This window comes from Prionailurus viverrinus, unplaced genomic scaffold, assembly GCF_022837055.1.
Source record: "Prionailurus viverrinus isolate Anna unplaced genomic scaffold, UM_Priviv_1.0 scaffold_42, whole genome shotgun sequence".
NCBI lineage: Eukaryota > Metazoa > Chordata > Mammalia > Carnivora > Felidae > Prionailurus > Prionailurus viverrinus.
This window is the reverse complement of record NW_025927609.1, coordinates 4,119,740-4,139,158: the sequence shown is the minus strand read 5'-3', so window position 1 is coordinate 4,139,158 and position 19,419 is coordinate 4,119,740. Positions and strand designations below refer to the sequence as shown.

Below are 19,419 nucleotides of genomic sequence, written 5' to 3'. Positions count from 1 at the left end.
AAAGAACAAGATCTACCAAGGAGTGAGAATAAGTGCAAATTCACCAACGTAACCTGCTTACTAGAAACCTCACGTGTCACGAATCCCTGGCTTCCTTTTCTGAATCAAGTGCCGACCCCCGCAAAGTGCCCTTGGCCCAAAGTTCTGAGAAAGATGACCCTTTTAAAACCACACACCCCCGCGGGGGCGTTTCCCACACAATCAACTGTGTTCCGTAAAGCGAGCAAAGTCATGTCCACTCAAACAGTGGCAGCTTTTCTGTACTGTGGAAACGAAACGTGGACGTGGCTTTGTCCAGACGGCCCACTGCACCCACGGACAGGCCACGGACTACTTACAGATGAACATGATCTCCTCACTCCCGTCTTCGGCCATTTCTGACACCTGTCGGGGAAACAAAGGCCAGGTTGTTAGCGATGAGCTTTTTTGCCAAAGCAAGGTTTGAAGACCAACCCTGTCAGAGGTTCCTCGAACTTGTGCGCGGACCTTACGTTGGGCTTTCAAGGCACCAAGCAGCGAGATCCCCTCTACTGTAATGAGGCTGGGGGCTTTGAGAGGTTTCCTCCCCTAAAATAATGTTTTTTAATAAAAGTGATTGATTGTAATGGCCTCTAGATTAGGAAGTCTTTCTGAACTCGGACTTCCCATCTTTTTTATATCAGCCACTGGTTTCCATTTGTAAAGTACAAGGATCACCACTTTTAAGAGCTGGTTTCACATTGTCACCTCCATTTCTCTTTCCTCCTTCACTGGACTGTGAATTCCTCAAGGGCAGTCAAGTCTAGTACAACCTCTGTCTTCCTTCAGCCGCTAACGGGTGCCTGACAGCCAGGCACACCCAAGAGCAACACACAGCACAGAGGACGAGAACGTTCCAGACCTCCAGCAGACCAGTCACTTCTTCTGTCTTCTGTTGGGCGTGTGAGGTCAGGCAGCGGAGGCGAGGCCCCCCACTTATTTGAGGGATGATCTGGACACGTTAATTCTAGGGCCCAGATCCTCTGACCTATAAAATGGAAATAAAAATGTTCCCCACATTGAAAGACCTGCACTCTGGAAACCACAAACCGTGGATGAGAGAAATTGGAGAGGTCACAAATGGGAAGACCTTCCTCACGAGCCACAAGGACAAGCACTGTCGAAACGTCTACACAGCCCGAAGCAGTCGGGAACGTGTGAACTGCACGTTCAATGCAATCCTATCAAAATACCACCAGCATCTTTCACCGAGCTAGAGCAAACAATCGTAAACTGTGTAGGGAACCACAAACCCCCCCACCAAACGGCCAGAGCAACCTTGAAAAAGGAAAAGTAAGCTGCAGGTACCATAATCCCAGAGTTCAAGACATACTACGGAGCTGTGGTGATCAGAACCGCGTAGCGATGGCACAAAAGGCGACATGCACAGATCAACGGACCGGAAGAGAAGGCCCACAAATAAACCCGCAATTATAGGGTCAACTAATCTTCAACAAAGCAGGAGAGAATAGCCAATGGGAAAGAGACAGTCTCTTCGACAAAGGGTGCTGGGCAATCTGGACAGCAACATGCAAAAGAATGAAACTGGACGACCTTCCCACACCACACACAAAAATGAACTCAAAATGGATGAAAGGCCTAAACGTGAGACCTGAAGCCATAAACATCTAGAAAAGAGCACAGGCCGTAATGTCTCTGACACTGGCCACAGCAACACTTTTCTAGATGTGTCTCCTGAGGCAAGGGAAACAAAAGCAAAAAGAAACCCCTGGGACTACATCAAAATAAAAAGCTTCCACAACAGCAAAGGAAACAGGCAACAAGGCGACCTACAGAACGGGAGAAGATATCCAGTAACAGGTTAGTGTCCAAAATATATAAAGAACTGACATAACTCAACACTCAAAAAACCAAATAATCCAGTTAAAAAATGCACAGAATATATAAATAGATGTCTCCAAAGACGTCCAGATGGCCAACAGACCCATAAAAAGATGCTCGAAATCACTCGTCAGGGACATGCAAATCAAAACCACGGTGGGCTGTCGCCTCACACCTGTCAGAAGGGCTAAAGTAAAAAACGCAGGAAACAACAAGTGTTGGTGAGGATGTGGAGAAAAAGGAACCCTCGTGCACTGCTGGCGGGAATGCAAACTGGTCTCCAGAACAGTCTGGAAGTGCCTCAAAAAATTAAAAATAGAATTACCATATGATCCAGTAATTCCACTACTGGGTATTTATCCAAAGAATATGAAAATACTAACTTGAAGGAATACGCATCCCTATGTTAACTGCGGGATTATTTATAATAATCAAGGCACAGAAGAAACCCAAATGTCCATCGGCTGATGTGGTGTTCATATATACGTGCGTATATGTTTATATGCGTATACGTACATACGTATATAGATATATACATATGCAATGGAATATCAGCCATAAAAAGAATGAAATCTTGCTATTTGCAATGACATGGGTGGACCTAGAGAGTATATATAACGCTAAGTGAAACAAGTCAGAGAAAAACAAATGCCGTTTGATTTCACTCGTACATGGAATTTAAGAAACAAAACGAGCAAAGAAAAAAAGACAAACCAAAGCACAGATTCCTAATGACAGAGGACAAACTGATGGTCAGCGGGGGGGGGGGGGGGGGGGGGGCGGGGGGGGTGGTGACAAACGGGATGGGGATTGAGGGTATGTACGCTTAGATGCCTAGCACTGAGTAACAGGTAGAATTGTGGAATCACTATACAGCTGAAACTAATACAACACTGTATGTTAACTATACTGGAATGAAAATAAAATTTTTTTTTCAATGTTTCAATCAGAGTTCAAGGAAAACATCTCTGTTTTAAAAACTGTTTATGGGGGAGGGGAAGGGGGGAAAAAGGGAGGGAGGCAAACCGTAAGAGACTCTTAAAAACTGAGAATAAACTGAGGGTTGATGGGGGGTGGGAGGGAGGGGAGGGTGGGTGATGGGCAGGGAGGAGGGCACCTGTTGGGATGAGCACTGGGTGTTGTATGGAAACCAATTGGACAATAAATTTCATACTTATTTTTTTTAAATAAATTTCATAGTAAAAAAAATGTTTATTTATTTATTTAGAGGGGGGGTAGGCAGGGAAAGAGGGAGAGAGAGGATTCCAAGCAGGCTCTGCGCCATCAGCAGAGAGCTTGACGTGGGGCTTGGACCCACGAACCATGTGATCATGACCTGAGCCGACATCAGCAGTCGGATGCTCAAATGACTGAGCCAGCCACATGCCCCTGAAATAAACGTGTTCTAAAAGAAATGCACACCTCGTGCAGTTTTGGGGGAGCAAAAAGCACGATACCCCCAGCACGCACCACACACACAAATTCCTCTCCTCTCCCGCTTCCTCCAACCCCCATTAAGCCCACCCAGCACACCCTTCCTGCGCCCCCACCTCTTGTGCGGGCCCCTCTGTGCTGCTAGGTTCCCTCTTGGGAAAGCGTGCCTCCCGAATGCCCATTTCACGTGGCCTCGGCCCCATTTCTATCCCCAGCAGCTTGAAGAATGAAAATGCAACGTCCACATGGGAACTCACATTCACCAAACACACGTTTACTTGAGCGGAGACGAGAATTTCAAACTTCACTGTGGAAGAGTGAGTCAGCGACCCGGAAACAAGGCAGGGACATGGGATTTCCAACTTGCCTTTAAAGGGCCAGGGATCAATACCCAGGGCGTTTATTTTTTCCAAATCTGTATTTTCTCCTCCTGGGAGCACCCATTTAAGGGGAAAAAAAGTGTCTCCCATGGCCCTGGCAAGTGTAACTCAGGGCTTCCTGGCTGACGGGTACCGTGGGTGTGGTCGGGGGCCGATCTGGAACGGGGGCGGCAGCTGGTCACCGAGCAGAAAGGGAAGAGGGACGAAGAGGCAGAAGAAACGCGTGGAAATCTGCCTTAACGAGTTCCTGGAGCGCCCCTAGGAGCCTCACAGCCCGTCTGCCTGCAGGCTCTGTCACAACCCGAGAAGGTCCCGCAAAGGCAAGGGCAGGCTCTGAAGAAGCTGCTCGAAGCGGCAGGATCGAGGCAGGCAGAACACGGGGTCCCCACAGAACGGGTCAGAATCGGGGCGCCCAGACCAGGGTGCCTCCCTCGGGCTAGGTCCACCGAGCCCCGGGGGGCTGCCTGTCCCCTGGCGGCGCCCCTCTCTGTTCTGCTCCCCTCAAGGGAGGCGAAGCAGACCGTCCCCTGTCCAGAGTGTCCCCAAAGAAGCGGCCCCTCCAAGCACACCTGCTGGGAGAGAAACCCAGCCGACTCGGTTTTAGCAACGGCCGCAGGGAGAAATTGAGAGCGGGCAGGAACAATGGGAGGCTTTAGCCTTTTATTACACTGCGTCTTCGTACACCCAAATGTTCGAGGCCCTGGAAAGAACATCCTTGATGAGTAGCATCTGATCCCTGAAACACAGCCTCTAAAATGGTTCCTTAAAGCCAAGAAAATAGGTCACGGCCACCCTGGACAGCAAGTCAGGCCTGAAGCAAGGGGGCCCCTTGCAGCCTGCGCTCTCTTCCCAAAACCCCCTTAACGCTCGGAACGTTCCTTTGTACCTTGTCCCAGCCAAGCCCAATCTCCGGACGTCCACGGCATGTGAGAAACCCCAGACCGAGGATTTGTAGATAGCGTTTCAGGGAAAATGACCAAAGACGCTAAGTGTGAGAGCTGGCCACTGTAACCACCAATCCTGGGAAAACGGACCTCACGTCACTGATTCTCCAAGTGTGGTCCCCTGGACCGGCAAACCGCAGCACTGGCAGCAGCTGGGAATTTCTGAGAAACGCAAATCCTCGGGGCCCATCCCCAGACCTGCTGAAGCAGACCGTCGGGGACGGGTCCTCACACGCCGTGCACACGAACCTCCAGGTTATTCTGACGCACCTCAAGTCTGAGCGCCTCAAATCTCTCTACCACATACACGACCCCTACTGCATGAACCGACAGACCACGGCTGCGGTCACCGGGAGACCACAGTAATAGCAGCAGGAAACCAAATTTATCACGAATGTCAGTTGGGCTCAGACCAGGATTACCTGCATGTAAGGGGGGGGCCGGGGGGGGGGGGTAGGTGATCTTGGACCATTGTTCTCTGTGGTAACTGGAGTTCACAGGCAGGCCCCAGTGATGCCGGCTGTTAAAAGCAGCCTTGAATGCAGAGAAAAAGGATCTCTTTTGCATTGTTGGTGGGAACGCAAGCTGGTGCAGCCACTCTGGGAAACAGTACGGAGGTGCCTCAAAAAACTAAAAATAGAACCACCCTACGACCCAGCAATGGCACTACTAGGCATTTATCCCCGGGATACAGGTGTGCTGTTTCGAAGGGACACAGGCACCCCCACGTTTATAGCAGCACTATCGACAACAGCCAAAGTATGGAAAGAGCCCCAATGTCCACCGATGGATAAATGGATAAAGAAGATGTAGTATATATATATATATATATATATATACAATGGCGTATTACTCGACAATCAAAAAGAAGGAAATCTTGCCATTTGCAACTATGTGGATGGAGGGTATTATGGTAAATGAAATTAGTCAAAAAAAAGACAAGTATCATAGAACTTCACTCATATGAGGACTTTAAGAGACAAAACAGATGAGCATAAGGGAAGGGAAGCAAAAACAATATAAAAACAGGGAGGGGGACAAAACAGAAGAGACTCTTAAATATGGAGAACAAACAGAGGGTTACTGGAGGGGGTGTGAGAGGGGGGATGGGCTAGATGGGGGAGGGGCATTAAGGAATCTACTCCACGGGGCGCCTGGGTGGCTCAGTCGGTTAAGCGTCCGACTTGGGCTCAGGTCATGATCTCTCAGTCCGTGAGTTCGAGTCCCGTGTCGGGCTCTGTGCTGACAGCTCGGAGCCTGGAGCCTGTTTCGGATTCTGTGTCTCCCTCTCTCTCTGACCCTCCCCGGTCCATGCTCTGTCTCTGTCTCAAAAATAAGTAAATGTTAAATAAAATTAAAAAAAAAAAAAAAGGAATCTACTCCTGAAATCACTGTTGCACTATATGCTGGATAATGTGGATGTAAACTTAAAAAAATAAAAAATTTTAAAAAAATCTAACAAGAAAAAAGAAAGCAGCCTTGAGGAAGAAGACTCAAGCTAGGACCCGGCATACTCCCGTCTCAAGCTGAATCCTAAGCTGCAGTAAAGAGAATGCTGGTGCCGGGGAAGGGACAGACCCACAAGTCAACGGAAATCGAGAAACACACCCGCGCAAATGTGTCCAACTGGTTTTTAACGAACCCGTAAAAGCAATTCACGAAGGAAGGACAGCCTTCCCAGCAAGTGCGCGTGGCGGTGGGGGAGGCAATGAACTTCACTGTCACACCTTACACAAGGATTAAGTCATAATGGGTCCCAGACTGAACACGTAGTGTTGTAAATGTTTTAGAAAAACATGGGAGGAAATCGTTCAGATCTAGGGTAGGCAGTTTTTAGACTTGTCACCAAAAGAGTAGTCTATAAAAAGAGAACTAATTGGACTGTATCAAATTTGAAGTTTTGCTCTAGAAAAGACAGTGCGGAGAGGGTAACAAGACCAGCTAAAGACTGAGCGGCAGCGTCACAAACCCCACGTCCCTACCCGGGACGCGCAAAGTACTCTCAAAACCCAACGGTAAGATGCGAGCCATCCAATCAGTAAATGGGCAAAAGACAGGAAAAGACACTTGACCGAAGAACATGTATAAACCACAAACGAGCACAGGAAGAGATGCCCAACCCCGTGCCAGGGACACGCGGGTCAACACGTCACCAAGAGGGGCGGAAATGCTGCAGGATGAGGGAAGCCTGGGCGCCCTGTGCGGCTGGCGGGGGCGGGGAAAGCCTTCTGCCCGTGACCCAGCCCGTGGGCTCTTGTCCCAGAGAAATGAGTCCCCGCCCCCCCGCCCCGCCACAAACCCTGCACACGACCGTTCACAGCGCAGACTGGAAGTGAGCCCCCTGGCCCTCAGCAGGGGACCGATCTGTGGTCCACCCACACCCTACACCCGTCTGCACCGAAAAAGACTCAAGTACGGACACGCACAACAGGTGCTGGAGGGCTCTCCAGAATGGCGCTGGGGGGACACGCCAATCCCAAAAGGTCACGTGCTGCGTGACCTCGTTTATTTAACCTCCCTGAGATGACGAAATACACAGATGGGGACCAGAGTGGTGGCTGGTGGGTGGAGGGACGGGGGGGGGGGGGGGTTGGAAGGGGACGGCAGGGGGACCCTGTGGGGATGGAGGGCCAGTACCCACACAGTGACACTGGCACCACACTGGACGTGACCCTGCACTGAGTTCCACAAGGGGTCACCACTGGGGATGTGGGTAAAGGGCAGACTTTTTCACGACTGCATGGGAACCTACAATTATCACAAAAGTTCAATTAAAAAACGATAGGAAGGGAGGGGCGCCTGGGTGGCTCAGTGGGTTGAGCATCCAGCTCTTGATTTTGGCTCAGGTCACGATCCCAAGGTCGTGGGATCGAGCCCCGAGTCGGGCTCCGCGCTGAGCACGGAGCCTGCTTAAGAGTCTCTCTCTTCCCCTCTGCCCCTCCCCTCACTTGATTGGCTGCCTGAGACGCGGCCAAACACAGTCCTCTCTTGCCCTCCCTGAGCTGCTCTGCCCTGGGGATTCTCCCTCCAGAGCATCCACGTCTTGGCTCTCCAGGGGCCCAGCCCCCACCCCTTCTCACCTCCCCTCTGGCAAGACCCCTCCCCAGGCAGCCGCACCCACTTCCGGGGCCCACATGAATACCACGTGCGTGTGGGTAACTCCTGGGAGACCCGCGCGGATTTCCAGCTGCCCCCCCACATCTTCACATGGAGGCCACAAGCAGCCGAACGTGCCGGAAACGAGCCTGGCACCATCCCTGGCTTCCGTGCCCAACGTGGCCCTCCTGTACCTCCCGAATCTCAGAACATGGTTGTCGGACATCTGGTCTCACCATCCCCCACCCCCGCAGCCCCCCTGCCCCAGGGCCAATGGTTCAGGGACCCTACCTGCAGCCTCCACCCCCTCCCTTGGCCATGTCCTACCTTCTCCCTCGTGGAGGGCACAAGGGCCTCTGGAAGGCCCTTCCTGCTCCTTCCTGGCCAGCAAAACCATTGTCCACACTGCAGAGGGGGACTCTAGAACTTGAACCCGGTCATGTAACTTGCCAGCCTGAAAGCTGATGGCTTCCCACCGCCCCCGGGACAAAACCCAAGCCCAGCAGCCTCCTCTGCCCACCTCGGGCCACAGTGGCCTCCATTTAGTTCCCAGAAACACCAAGCTGCTTGCTGCCTCCAGGCCTCCCGCATGCCGTTCCCTGTGCCTGGGGACAGCTTAGCTTAACGGGCACGTCTTCGGGGAGGGTTTTCCTGGTCCACCTGTCCAGATTCAGGCCTTGTGACACTTTCTAAAAAGCACCCTGCAGTTTTCCTTCACCACGCTTTGACCACTGAGATCACCTGGCTTATTTATCTGCTGGCAAGAGCCACCAGCCTCCCTCAGCCGCACACAGGCCCGGCACGGGGTGGCATGACAACTGTTACCAGAATCGGCCACTTCTCCGGGCATCCCCGCGCCCCCCGCCCCCGGCTGTGGGCCCAGGTCCCCTCCTGGGGCGTGGCCTGCCTCTTCGTTCGCGTCCTCTGAGCCACCCGCCCGGCACAGGTCCTGCCCTTCCAAGATGGAGCCCAGGCTCCCCTTCCAGACACCTTCCTCCCCGTCAACCGCTCTCCCGAAATCCCAAAATGAACTTGGCCCTTCCTACGGAACCATCACGTGAAGCTGTCACAAATCAGGGACGATGTCTGGGTATCTTTTTTAAACTTGGTTTACCCGCTCCCTTTTCTTGTGTACCACGTACACCATTCGCCTCGAGACCAGTAGAGCCTCGAGAGCTTCTGGCCGGGTTCCCCGGTGCCTCTCGGTAGTTAAGAGTTGTTTGGAAAGGGTCAAATGCTTCGTTTGTAAGACTTGTGCCAGGAAGCTCGCAAGTCTGGGGAGAGCAGCAATGAGAGGTGGAAGAGATTCCCCACCTTCCAATCAAAAGTGACTCTAAGTGCTCACCTCACTTGCTCAGGATTGACAGAGCACCTGCTCCGACGCCCCCCTCGGCCAGGACTCCGGGCCCGCCCGCTCCGTCTTGCCCCCACGCAGCCCAGGCCGAGAGGTCCTCCTCTGGGGGAGGCCCCCAGGGCTGGCCTGTCTCTGCTCTCACAGGGCTCCCCCCCTCCCTCCCTCGGACTCTGAGCCGATTAAAGGGTTTCCAGCTTCTAAGGGGCGCCTGGGGGGCTCAGTCGGCTGAGCGTCCGACTTCGGCTCAGGTCACGATCTCACAGTTTGTGGGTTCGAGTCCCGCGTCGGGCTCTGTGCTGACAGCTGGGAGCCTGGAGCCTGCTTCTAATTCTGTGTCTCCCTCTCTCTCTGCTCCTCCCCTGATCTCTCTCTCCCTATCTCTCTCTCAAAAATAAATAAACATTTAAAAAAAATTTTTTAATGAAGAGTTTCCAGCTTCTTGAAAGACAGTTTAAACAGATAATCTGTAATGGTGTAGAAATCTGGCAAACTGATAATGCTGTCACGGGACACGGCAGCTTCTCAGGCAAGTGGCTAGTGCCTGTGAGGACATTTCATCAGCTCAAACAAGGCGATGTCCCTCTCTCGCCCAGGTACTCCAGGGCACCCACGATGTAAAGGCCTGCCCTATCTGGGGCTAATGGAACAGGTATAAGCCCTCTCCCCCCCCACAAAATATACAGGACAGGGGCACCCCGGAGCCTGCCAGAAGGAAGCCTGGAAGGGCCGGTGTGCAGGATCCAGATTTGGCCAAACATACACATCCTCACCCTTCACTTCCGGAGACACTGCTCGGCTCCCCGGGGAAACTCTACATGCTGGCTTCTCACTACCAACGGGGGAAGGTCTGAACGGCGTGCACCAGCTTGCCCCGTGGTTTCCAGGCGGGTCTGCCCCACCGTTCTGTACAGAACTTGTTTGGGTGACTTGTGCTCCTCTGCCCAGAGCCGCACACACACAATCGTGGGGGGCCCAGTTGGCCTGTGCTCCGAATCTGGCCTCGGGATCAGAACTGGCCCGTCTGTTCCTGACGCCAAGAGGGATTGCCTCACCTCCTTGAGCCGGACCAGGCTGGGCCCCTGGAATGCAGCCGGGAAGGAAGAGAAATCTGCAGGCGCCCAGGCTCCTAAAACTGTGAGATAAGATAAGAGAAACAAAAAAACCCAGCTCGCTCAGGACTGCACTTAGGCGAACTTAAGGACTAAGCACAGATCAGGCACAGGCAGCATCTATGGCCCTGGAGGGAACACGTGGTTGGGAGCCTCACCTGAGGGGAGGGCGCTCCACCCAGGACCCTCGGTGGGGACCCCAGCCCACTGCGGGCTTCCCCAGCCGGGAGGCTGGATGTCGTGAGCACCTGATCTGAGGTATGAGCTCTTCTCTGCTCTTCTCTGGACTTCTCCCCTCTTGTGTTCGCTACAGCTGTTTAATTCCGCACATCCCTTTCCCTTCTAATGACTAAAGTTTTCCTCCGTGGAACCAAGGGCCACGATCGTGAACTACTGTCATTCGGGACACCCACCAGGGCCCATCCCAAGGCCACAAATGTGTACGGGGCCCACGCACAGCGGCAGGACAGCACCTAGCCAGCCACGTTTCTCTGACGACGGTCGCGGCTCGGCCACCGCGCCCCAGCCGGGCTGCGGCCCCCGGTGGGAAGGGGACCGGTTCCACAGCTGCCAACGTGCATCACCCAGAACTCTGGGATGTGAAGAAGACGTCCCCCTGCCACCCTCAGCTCGGGTCCCGAGCTGGCACAGACCACACGATTCAGGTTTCCTCCGGGAAACAGGTCCGTGCGGAGGGTCCCGCAGGTGGGGAAGAAAAGGGAACAGAGCTTCTGCGTAACCTCAGGACACCTGAGCAGGCTCTCTTTAAAAAGACTCCTTACGATACGCGTTTCACTCTTCTGGGTCCCTCATACAGGGGGGCTCGCACAGTATTTGTCCTTTTGTGTCTGGCTCACGTCACTCGGCATGAGGTCAAGGCTCCCCCCCAACCCAGCAGGTGTCAGGTGTCCCCTTTGGGGCTGAACGCCCTTCCCTGCACGCACAGGCTGCATTTTGCTCGCCCATTCATCCGCCCGTGGACACGTGGTGTGGTCCCACCCCTCGGCCACCGCGGAGGACGCTGCCGTGAATGTGGGCACACCAGCATCTCTTCGAGGCTCTGCTTTCCATTCTTTTGGGCGCAGACCCGGAAGAGGAGCTGCTGGATGGCAGGGGAAGTCTGCTCGATGCCCCGAGGGGCTGCCAGCCGGCGGCTCCCAGAGCGGAACGGTGCCCGAGGCTGCCGACTGCTCTACACCCTCCCAGCACCCGCTCTGCTAGTCAGAGTCGCCATCCCCGCGGACACGAGGCGGAAAAAGATGATCTTTTACTGTGCCCTGCAGAAGCACTGATGTAGAAAAAGCAACCGGCGGTGAAGCGTTGCAAGATGAAAACATCACAATCTTCAAACGCACGCAGCTAAAAATAACTCAAAGGAAGAGAGGTGTTTTCAGGGAGGTTGTTGACGTAAGCGTGCAATGGAGATGCCCTCTGGTTTGCTGGCTTGGCTGGGCCCTCCCTGTGACTCCTGGGACCATTCAGGCGACAGGGAGACGGGTACGGGAGCCAGGGGACGGCGTCCTGGGAGCCCCTTATGGTCGGGGACAACTTGCCGGAGTGATTTCAGTGTCCAGGGCAGCGCCCCCCGGGGGTAAAGAGTGAGCCACACACAGTACCCTGGGAGCTGTTTGTGTTACGTTTTGAAATTCAATTCCAGAAACACAGGAAATTTCAAAAAGAACACAGAGGGACCCCGATTACCCTTGACTCCGCTTTCCCCAACGGCCGTATCTTACGTCACCGCGGATGACATCACAACTCTCACGTGACCACAGCACGTTATCAACCCCAGGAAGGGTTTTGCGTGCGCGAGAAGCTCGATGCGTCACACGGGCACATCCGTGCCGCCACCCTCACAATCAAGACGCGGGAGGCCCGTTCCGTTAGACAGAAGACTTCGCAGGCGCGTACCCCGCCCCCCACAGTCACACCCCCTCTGCCCCGGCATCCCTCACCCCTGCCAGGCGCGAATCCGTTCTCCACCTCTGTAATGTTGTCATTTGAAGGGCTTAGTACAGATGGGAGTCCTACGTGACGCGACCGTTGGTGACTGGCCTTTGTCTTCACTCAGCGAAGTGCCCTTGAGGTCCATTCGGGCTGTCACGCAGATCAAGGGCATCCCTTTTTCACTGCTGCGTAATTCTCCGTGGGTGTGCGACACAGCTGGCTCAATCGCCCACTCTCCGGGGTTCCCCCCACTCGGGGCTGTTACAAATCAGGCCGCTTTGAAGAATGGTGTGCAGGTTTTCTGTGGACACGAGCCGTGGCTTCTCCAGGATGAATGCCCCGGAGAGCAATGAGTCAGACTGGGTCGCCTACGGAGTGGATGCGTTGTCTGCTAAGAAGCTGCCACGGGGGCCCCGTTTCTCCGCACCCTCACCCGCGCGTGGGGCCGTCACCACGTTCATTTTAGCCGCTCTCAGCGCCGTTAAGCTGGCATCTCACCACGGTTTCAGCCTGCACGTCCCCGCTGGCTAATGAGAGCGACGCCTCCTCACAGACCAGGGTGCCGTCTGTAAAGCCTCAGGAAGGCGTCCCCTCACATCCTCCGCCCATTTTCTCGGACCCTCTGGCTTGGCTGGTTGGTTTGTTTCTATTGTTGTGTTCTGAAGCTTCCCGGACGTCCGGATCCCGTCAGACGCAGGGCTCGCGGCCCGTTCTCCCTCCCGACAGACTGCCTTTCACCCTCCCAACGGGGCGCCTGCAGAATGAAGGTTTTCAAGTGGGCCAAGAGCCACTTACTAACTCTGCCTTCTACGGATTATGCTTTGGGGTCATGTTGGACACCCATGCGCCAAGCCCCCGGCCCCCAGATGTCCTCCTAGGTTCTTAGGAAAGTCTTACAGCCTTACACGTTAAAGTGCATTATGCAACTTGAGTTAGTTTTTGCATCAGATGTGGGGTCAAGGTTCATTCTGCCTTCAGACGAGCATCTGAGTCAGCACCACGGAGCTGCTCCGCACCTGTGCCCCAAACCGGCGGCCCTACGTGCGTGGGTCTGCATCTAGGTTCTCTCTGCTGTCCCCACCGCCCTCTGCGTCCGTCCCTCGGCCACCACCGCACTCGGTGGACCGCGGTCGTTACCACAGTCTGGAGCAAGTCTTACAACAGGGGAGGGCGTTTCCTCTCACGCAACTGTTCTTGAAAATTATTTAAGCCGTTCTCATTTCCTTTACTTTCTCTATACATTCTACAACCACCTTGCCTTCATCTACATGAAATCTTGCTGGGATTCACACGTGTAATTGTGGTAACGCTGTAGTTCACAGAACCTACCCAAAACATTACCGTTTCAATACGTAATTAATATAAGAATAATGAATGAATTTTTTCACGCTAAGTCTTAGAAAGCCCGTGTGTGACTTACACGTATGTATCCGACCTGCACTTGGACCAGCCGTGTCAAGTGCTCAGCCCTGGTCGAGAGGCCCAGGGGATTTTAAGCAAGAAGGACATTTTCCCACTGGGCACAAGACCCGTGAAAATATTAAAAGCAAGAAGGGAAAAGTCACGAACAGGAAAAAGCAGACAAGTAATTGCTAGACAAACACACGCTGCGGAACGGTCCTGAAAGATGGTCCGGGGGGTGGGGGGGTGGGGGTGGGCAGGGGAGTAGTAGGTGGGTAGAGAGGAACTTCGTGGTTAATAAATCTGTGAGACATTGCAGAGTCCCATTCTGGAGTCCTGAAACACAACGGCACATTAAAGGCCCTGAGAAGTCCTGCAATAAGAATCTGCTGGAATGTGTTTACCCCGCAGCCTCTGAACTTATTTGGGCAAGAACACTTCTACACACACTGTTTCGCACGCTAGAGAACCTCACAGAGCACAGACCGGGTGCGTCAGTACGAGGGAAGGGCCTGGTCCTGCCGTGGGGCACAGGCACCAGGGACCAGGCTGTGAGTCTGGCTCTGCCCTGCACTGGATGTTAGACACCTCGTGTTAGTTATCTCCCCTCTTTGGGTCTCGGTTTCCTCATTTGCACAAGGAGTCCCCTTCCGGCCTGCACAGGTACAATCCGAAAATTCTAGCTCATCATTAGAATTCCATAAGACAGTGGCTTTCTGGCACTTTCCACAGCACAGTCCTCCCCCCCACCCCCCAGCCCCAGCCCCAACTATGCTTTTGCTCTGTATATATGTTCCAGAAGCAAGCCTTCAAGTGCCAGAGAGAAGCAGGAGGATGCAGCAATCACGCCTCACTGCTTAGCTCACGCTCAGGAACTTGGCACGGACAATTCTGGAAACTGGTTATAACCTCCGGTTCTCTCCCATCTTCTTCCCCACCATCCGTGACCCTTTGCTCCAGCCCAACTCGGTGATTTCCCCAGGCCCTAGGAGCTTTCATTTCTGCACCTTCCCTGAGTCTCCCTCCCCCGCACTCCCACCAGCCGCACTGCCTCACTTGCCCTCTGCCTCCTCTGGTGCCTCCCGCCTCCCCCCTGCCTGTGCTCCCTCTGCCCCAGCATCGCGTCTACAGCCCCAGGCTGTCGCCGTTAATGCCCACGCCCTCTTGCCCTGCCTCGTGAGCACACCATGGGGACCCAGGATGAGTGTGACAGACCACCACCCGGCCGGGCCCGGGGCTCATGGCCATCCGGGGAACATCTCATCGCTCACAGACTGACTTCCAGGAGCCACTCGATCTGCCCCACTGGCTCCCCCTCCGGCACCTGCAGGCTGACAGTGGTTCGCGAGAGCAGACGCGGGGAGTCCAGCGCCCCTGTCTGCACATCTTGGAAAGGGACGGACACAGAACACGGGCCTCTGCTGCGGCCACGGGTGACCAGGTCAGTGGGCTCCCAACTTCAGGAGGGGAGCAGCTCCCCGACAGGTACGTGCTTCCAGACATGGGCCACGGGCCGTGGGGGCAGGAGGGCACACGAGCGGTGTGGCACAGACCCACAGCGTGAGAACACACCCGGCCCGGCTCCAGCCACCTCCCAGGGCGGAGTGGAAGGATCTGTCCCGCCTGCCCCTCTCTCCTTCCCTCATCTACACACACACACACACACACACACACACACACACACACACACACACACTGTGTGTGGAAGCCAGAAGGCAGCCCCTGCCCGTCCCTGCGTCCCGTCGCTAGGTCACTCCTTCCTCGGGGGGCCACACTGTCCTGGGGTTTCCTTGGGGTGCACGGGAGGGACGTCTTTTGTGGAGATGTGCCCCCTTTGCAGATGTCTCGACTTGCGTCTCAGACAACAGACGACGGTTTGCCGGGACCCGGCCGTGTTCACTTCACGCAGGGAAGGTAGGACTCCACCGTCCCTCCGCGTCCAACGTCACGGCTGGGACGGCTGACACCTTCTTGGCCGGGCCACCTCTGCACGTGACTCGCTGCCCCCAGAAGCTTTCAGAATTTCTGTCTTACCCCCCTGACCTTCGCGGGGGCCCTGGCGCCCTCGCGCTCGGGCCCTCCGGCCTCCGGATTTCCTTCTGTCACTTCTTTGATAACTTCTTCTGTTTTCTCTTCCTGAGCCCCTGAGTTTCATTGAAGCCAACATCGACACTTCCGATGCTCACGTGTGGTTTTTAAGAGGATTTCTGAGCAAAGAGGGAAGACAGACGTCTGCACTCTGCCCCCCTAAAAATGGGAACTGAGGTAATATCGACTTTCTCGCGCAGATCAGAGCTCCGACGGACAGCCCTCACACGGAGACATGGGAGGGTGAGGCCTGCTTCTTAATCGTGGGCCTCGTGGGACACTCTCGAACTGGGCCCCTTGGGAGCGCTGGTGATGAAAAGAACCTCGTGCATTCTCAGGGGAAGGAAGGGAGCTCCGGGGAGAGCAAAGCGGCACAGAACCAAGTCCCGGGAAGCCCGGCGTGCCGGGGAAAGGGAGCCCCGGGGGACGTGTGGACACTGAGAACACAGAATCCACGGACAGGACTGCCGCGGCCTGGTCAGAACGAGGGTTGTGTCAACCTCTGCCCTGACATCGTGCCAACGTTTTGCACCTGGTTTTGGCCACGATCGAAGGCAAACTTGCTATAACTAACGAGCACATGTATTTTTAAGCCACCAAAAGCCAAAGGCCTTCGGTTACGCAACACCCGGACCACTCCTCCTCTAAGACAGACTCTGTCCTGCAGGCACGGTCTCCCCTCCCCACAGACGAGCGGGAAGGGACAGTCCTGCCACACGAATCATGATGTAAGGACGGCCGACTCACAGAGGGTTTGCCTCCAGCGACATCAAGGGCCTCAATGCCGGTGCCCTGAACCTGCACGACATCCGTGCTCGCGGCCGTAACTGGGGACACGGGTCATGCTGCGGGTCGAGAACAAGCCAGACGGAGCCAGGAAGACGTGGCACAAACGAGGCAGAGATCGGCATCATCCCAGAGAGACCCAAGTCTCAGCCTTACGCAAGCTCGTGGAAATCTGACCCTGCAGGCCCAGGAAGGCGCAGGGGAGGGTCCACAGCGGGGTTCCTTTGGGCTTTGTCAGGGTGAGGGGCCCCAGCAGGGCCCCCGCCGTGACCCCAGCCGCCCCCACTGTGCTTCTGCAGGGCTGCTCCTCGGCCAGCTGCCGGCCTCGGCGACCCCTTCTCGTTGCCCGTCCTGGAAACTCTTCCCTCCGTCTGTCAAACGCCCACCCGATCTTTCAGGCCTCCCCCTAACGGCCCCTCCTCCCCGACTCTGTCCGGCCCCACACAGGCACACCGCACCCACTTTTCCCTGGGAGGCCCCAGGCCACCCCCACCTTCCTCACTGCACACCTCTCTCTGCGGCAGTTTACAGCCCTGCAACGTTCCCGCCAGCCTCAATCTCAGCTCACCCTCAAACGCAAATGGTCCCCCGTGACCTCTAAGGCCCCGCTTCTCTTTTCTACTGCAAAGCTCCCGGGAAGGACTCCGTCGGCTTCCTCGACTACCGTTCCCTCTTGAACGGGAGGATTCGCTCCCAGGGCTCCACCAAAGCCCTCCCACCAGCCCTGTCCTCGCCTTCCAGCTTGCTGAGCCCAGCCCTCCGTCAAGAGGCACCAGGCGGCAGCCGTCACACCCTCCCTCTGGAACCTGCTTCGCGTCTCTCGGGGCGCCTTCCCAAGTCCCTTTCCCTTCCCGTCCCCCGTCCAAAGCCGCCTCCGTAGGGTGACCCGGGCTGCCCCCTGGTCCCCTCTCCCTCTGGACCCAGCCCCTGCCCCCACGTCGCCTCCCGGGCCCGTGTCCCCGGTCCGTTCCTCAGCCCCGACCCCACCGACCGCTTTGCTGGCAACCCGGCACTTAAGCTCACACTGCTCGTCCCTAGTTTTAACAGCTGCAAGGACAGGATTTCCAGCATTTTATAAATATTGGCTTCTTAAAATAAAACCGTTAGGTCCCTCCTCTAAGCACGTCTGCTGGAATCGAAGCGCGACAGCGTGATCTCCACGGCCATCCGTGTTCCACGCACGCGAACCAGCTCTCCCTGTCATAGTCCACGGCCCTTTTGCGTCTGTGACCACCGCTCTCCTCGCTGCGAGCGGGACGGAACAGCCACGGTTACGGACTCGCGCTCGGCAGGACTCCACGGGGCCCCCTGCAGGTGTGCACGTGAACTCAGGCCCGCAGGTCCAACCAGGCCTGCTCTTCTAGGCCCGCAGGCTGTGATGGCGTCTTCCGGGTCGGGCCGGGGCTGCGCGAATTGGAACCCCACCGACGCCGACAAAACGACAGCACGTGTTCTGACGAACAGTCCTCTGGCAAAGAAGCCACGTCTGATGAGGCGCACCGGCCTTTTCCCCAGTGGGTTGGCCCGCCACGGACAAGTGTGCAGACCCGCTCCCACTCCAGTTCTCTAAGTGTGAGTGCGGGAGCCCCGTTCCACAGGCGTGTGGCCGGGAAGGGAGAGCTCTGTTAGAGCAGCGCCTCCCACGGCCACCATCCTGCCACCGTGAGTGCCACAGGCTCCGTCCGCGTAAGGACGCCTTCCACGTGCTGCAAGCCTGAGGTCTGTGACCCGCAGCGAGGCCACTCCCCCGACAACCCCCCCCCCCCCCCATCTGTAGGGATCTCTCCCGGGCCGCGAGGGGTAGGACCGCTCTCCAGGATGCCGGTGCGTCAGGAAGGTGAGGACCCGGACCCTCCCCCGGCCCCCAGCCCGGGTCTCTCCCACCCCAGACGGAGAGGGGCAGTTGGAAGATGCCGCTGTCTCCTCCTCCTCCCGGGGCCCCCACACACCGGTCACCTGCACCTCGGTAATCGGCACCTCCTGTCACCTGCCACGCATTTCCCAACCAAACCTGCAGCGGGGCCTCCTGGCTCTAGAAATACACTTTGCCCTACTTCCTCATTTCCCTCCCGCCGCCACCCTGTTGTAATGGAATCCTGTCAGGCCCGGATTCCCCACGTGGCCGCCACAGACACAGATCTTGTCCCACCCCTGCCGAAGCCCTCTGTGGCATCCGTCTGGCACTCGGGATAAACGGAGCGGCGGACAGCCCGGGCTTCCCCACCCCCCCCCCGCCCCCGCCACACCACCTCTCCCCCCTGGGCACGCGCAGCTGGCTCCACACCCGGCCCTTTACGTGTGCCACTCATCTGCCCCCGACACGCTCACCCCCGACCTCCACGAGCACCTCACGGCGCTGGTCTCAGCCCCAACGCCCCCTGCTCAGGCTGCCCGAGCGTGCCCCCCCCCCCCAACCACAGCCTCCCCCTGCTTCCTCTCCCCTACACCCTCCAACCCCAACCGCTGCCCGCCTCACTGAGTGCTACTATTCGTTGTCAACACCTTCCTCCGCCCTCCACAGCGTGGGGCGCAAGGGGCAGGGCCTTCTGGCTTGTCCAACACAACAGGCCCTGGCTGAATAAATCTGTGTCGAACGAACAGCCGGGGAGCTGAGGACACATCATGAGCTGTCTCAGGGGAGCCGGGCACGGATCACCCACACCGCACAAACGTGAAAAGCACACCGCAAGTGCACCTGAGTCACTGCTTCACAGACTTAACCTCTGAGACCACGTGTATCAGAAACATTCCTCCAATCTCCCTTAAACGGCTGCAAAACCAGACGGGAGGCGCGTTCCTGTCCTGGCGCTCTCCCCAGAGAACGATAGCAAAAGAATGGTGATTAGAAGGGTATCTGAAGCAAACTGAGTTCTTTCTCAACTGTAATTACTCCCAGAAAAGGGATCAGCCTTGCAATTGGGGTTGACTGATTGATTGATTGGTCTTCTGGTTAAAAACATAACAATAACGGTCCTTTCTGCTTCCAAAAGAGAATATAACATTATATTCTTTGTTGGCAA

At 55.9% G+C, this 19,419-nt stretch overlaps 1 protein-coding gene across 12 annotated transcripts in view; it reads right to left on the bottom strand.

Moving 5' to 3' along the window:
• Positions 1-19,419, bottom strand: part of PRDM15 (PR/SET domain 15) — a 66,807-nt gene that overhangs the window by 45,860 nt on the left and 1,528 nt on the right. For 5 of the 12 annotated variants that reach the window (XM_047847014.1, XM_047847012.1, XM_047847007.1 and 2 more), the window contains exon 2: positions 339-384. In XM_047847014.1, coding sequence (XP_047702970.1) covers positions 339-375 — 37 coding nt within the window. In that variant the 5' untranslated portion in view covers positions 376-384. Of the gene's footprint in view, positions 1-338; positions 385-726; positions 1,789-10,120; positions 12,098-18,348; positions 18,537-19,419 lie in introns of those variants that run through there. The other 7 variants (XM_047847011.1, XM_047847010.1, XM_047847017.1 and 4 more) reach the window with 7 other exon arrangements.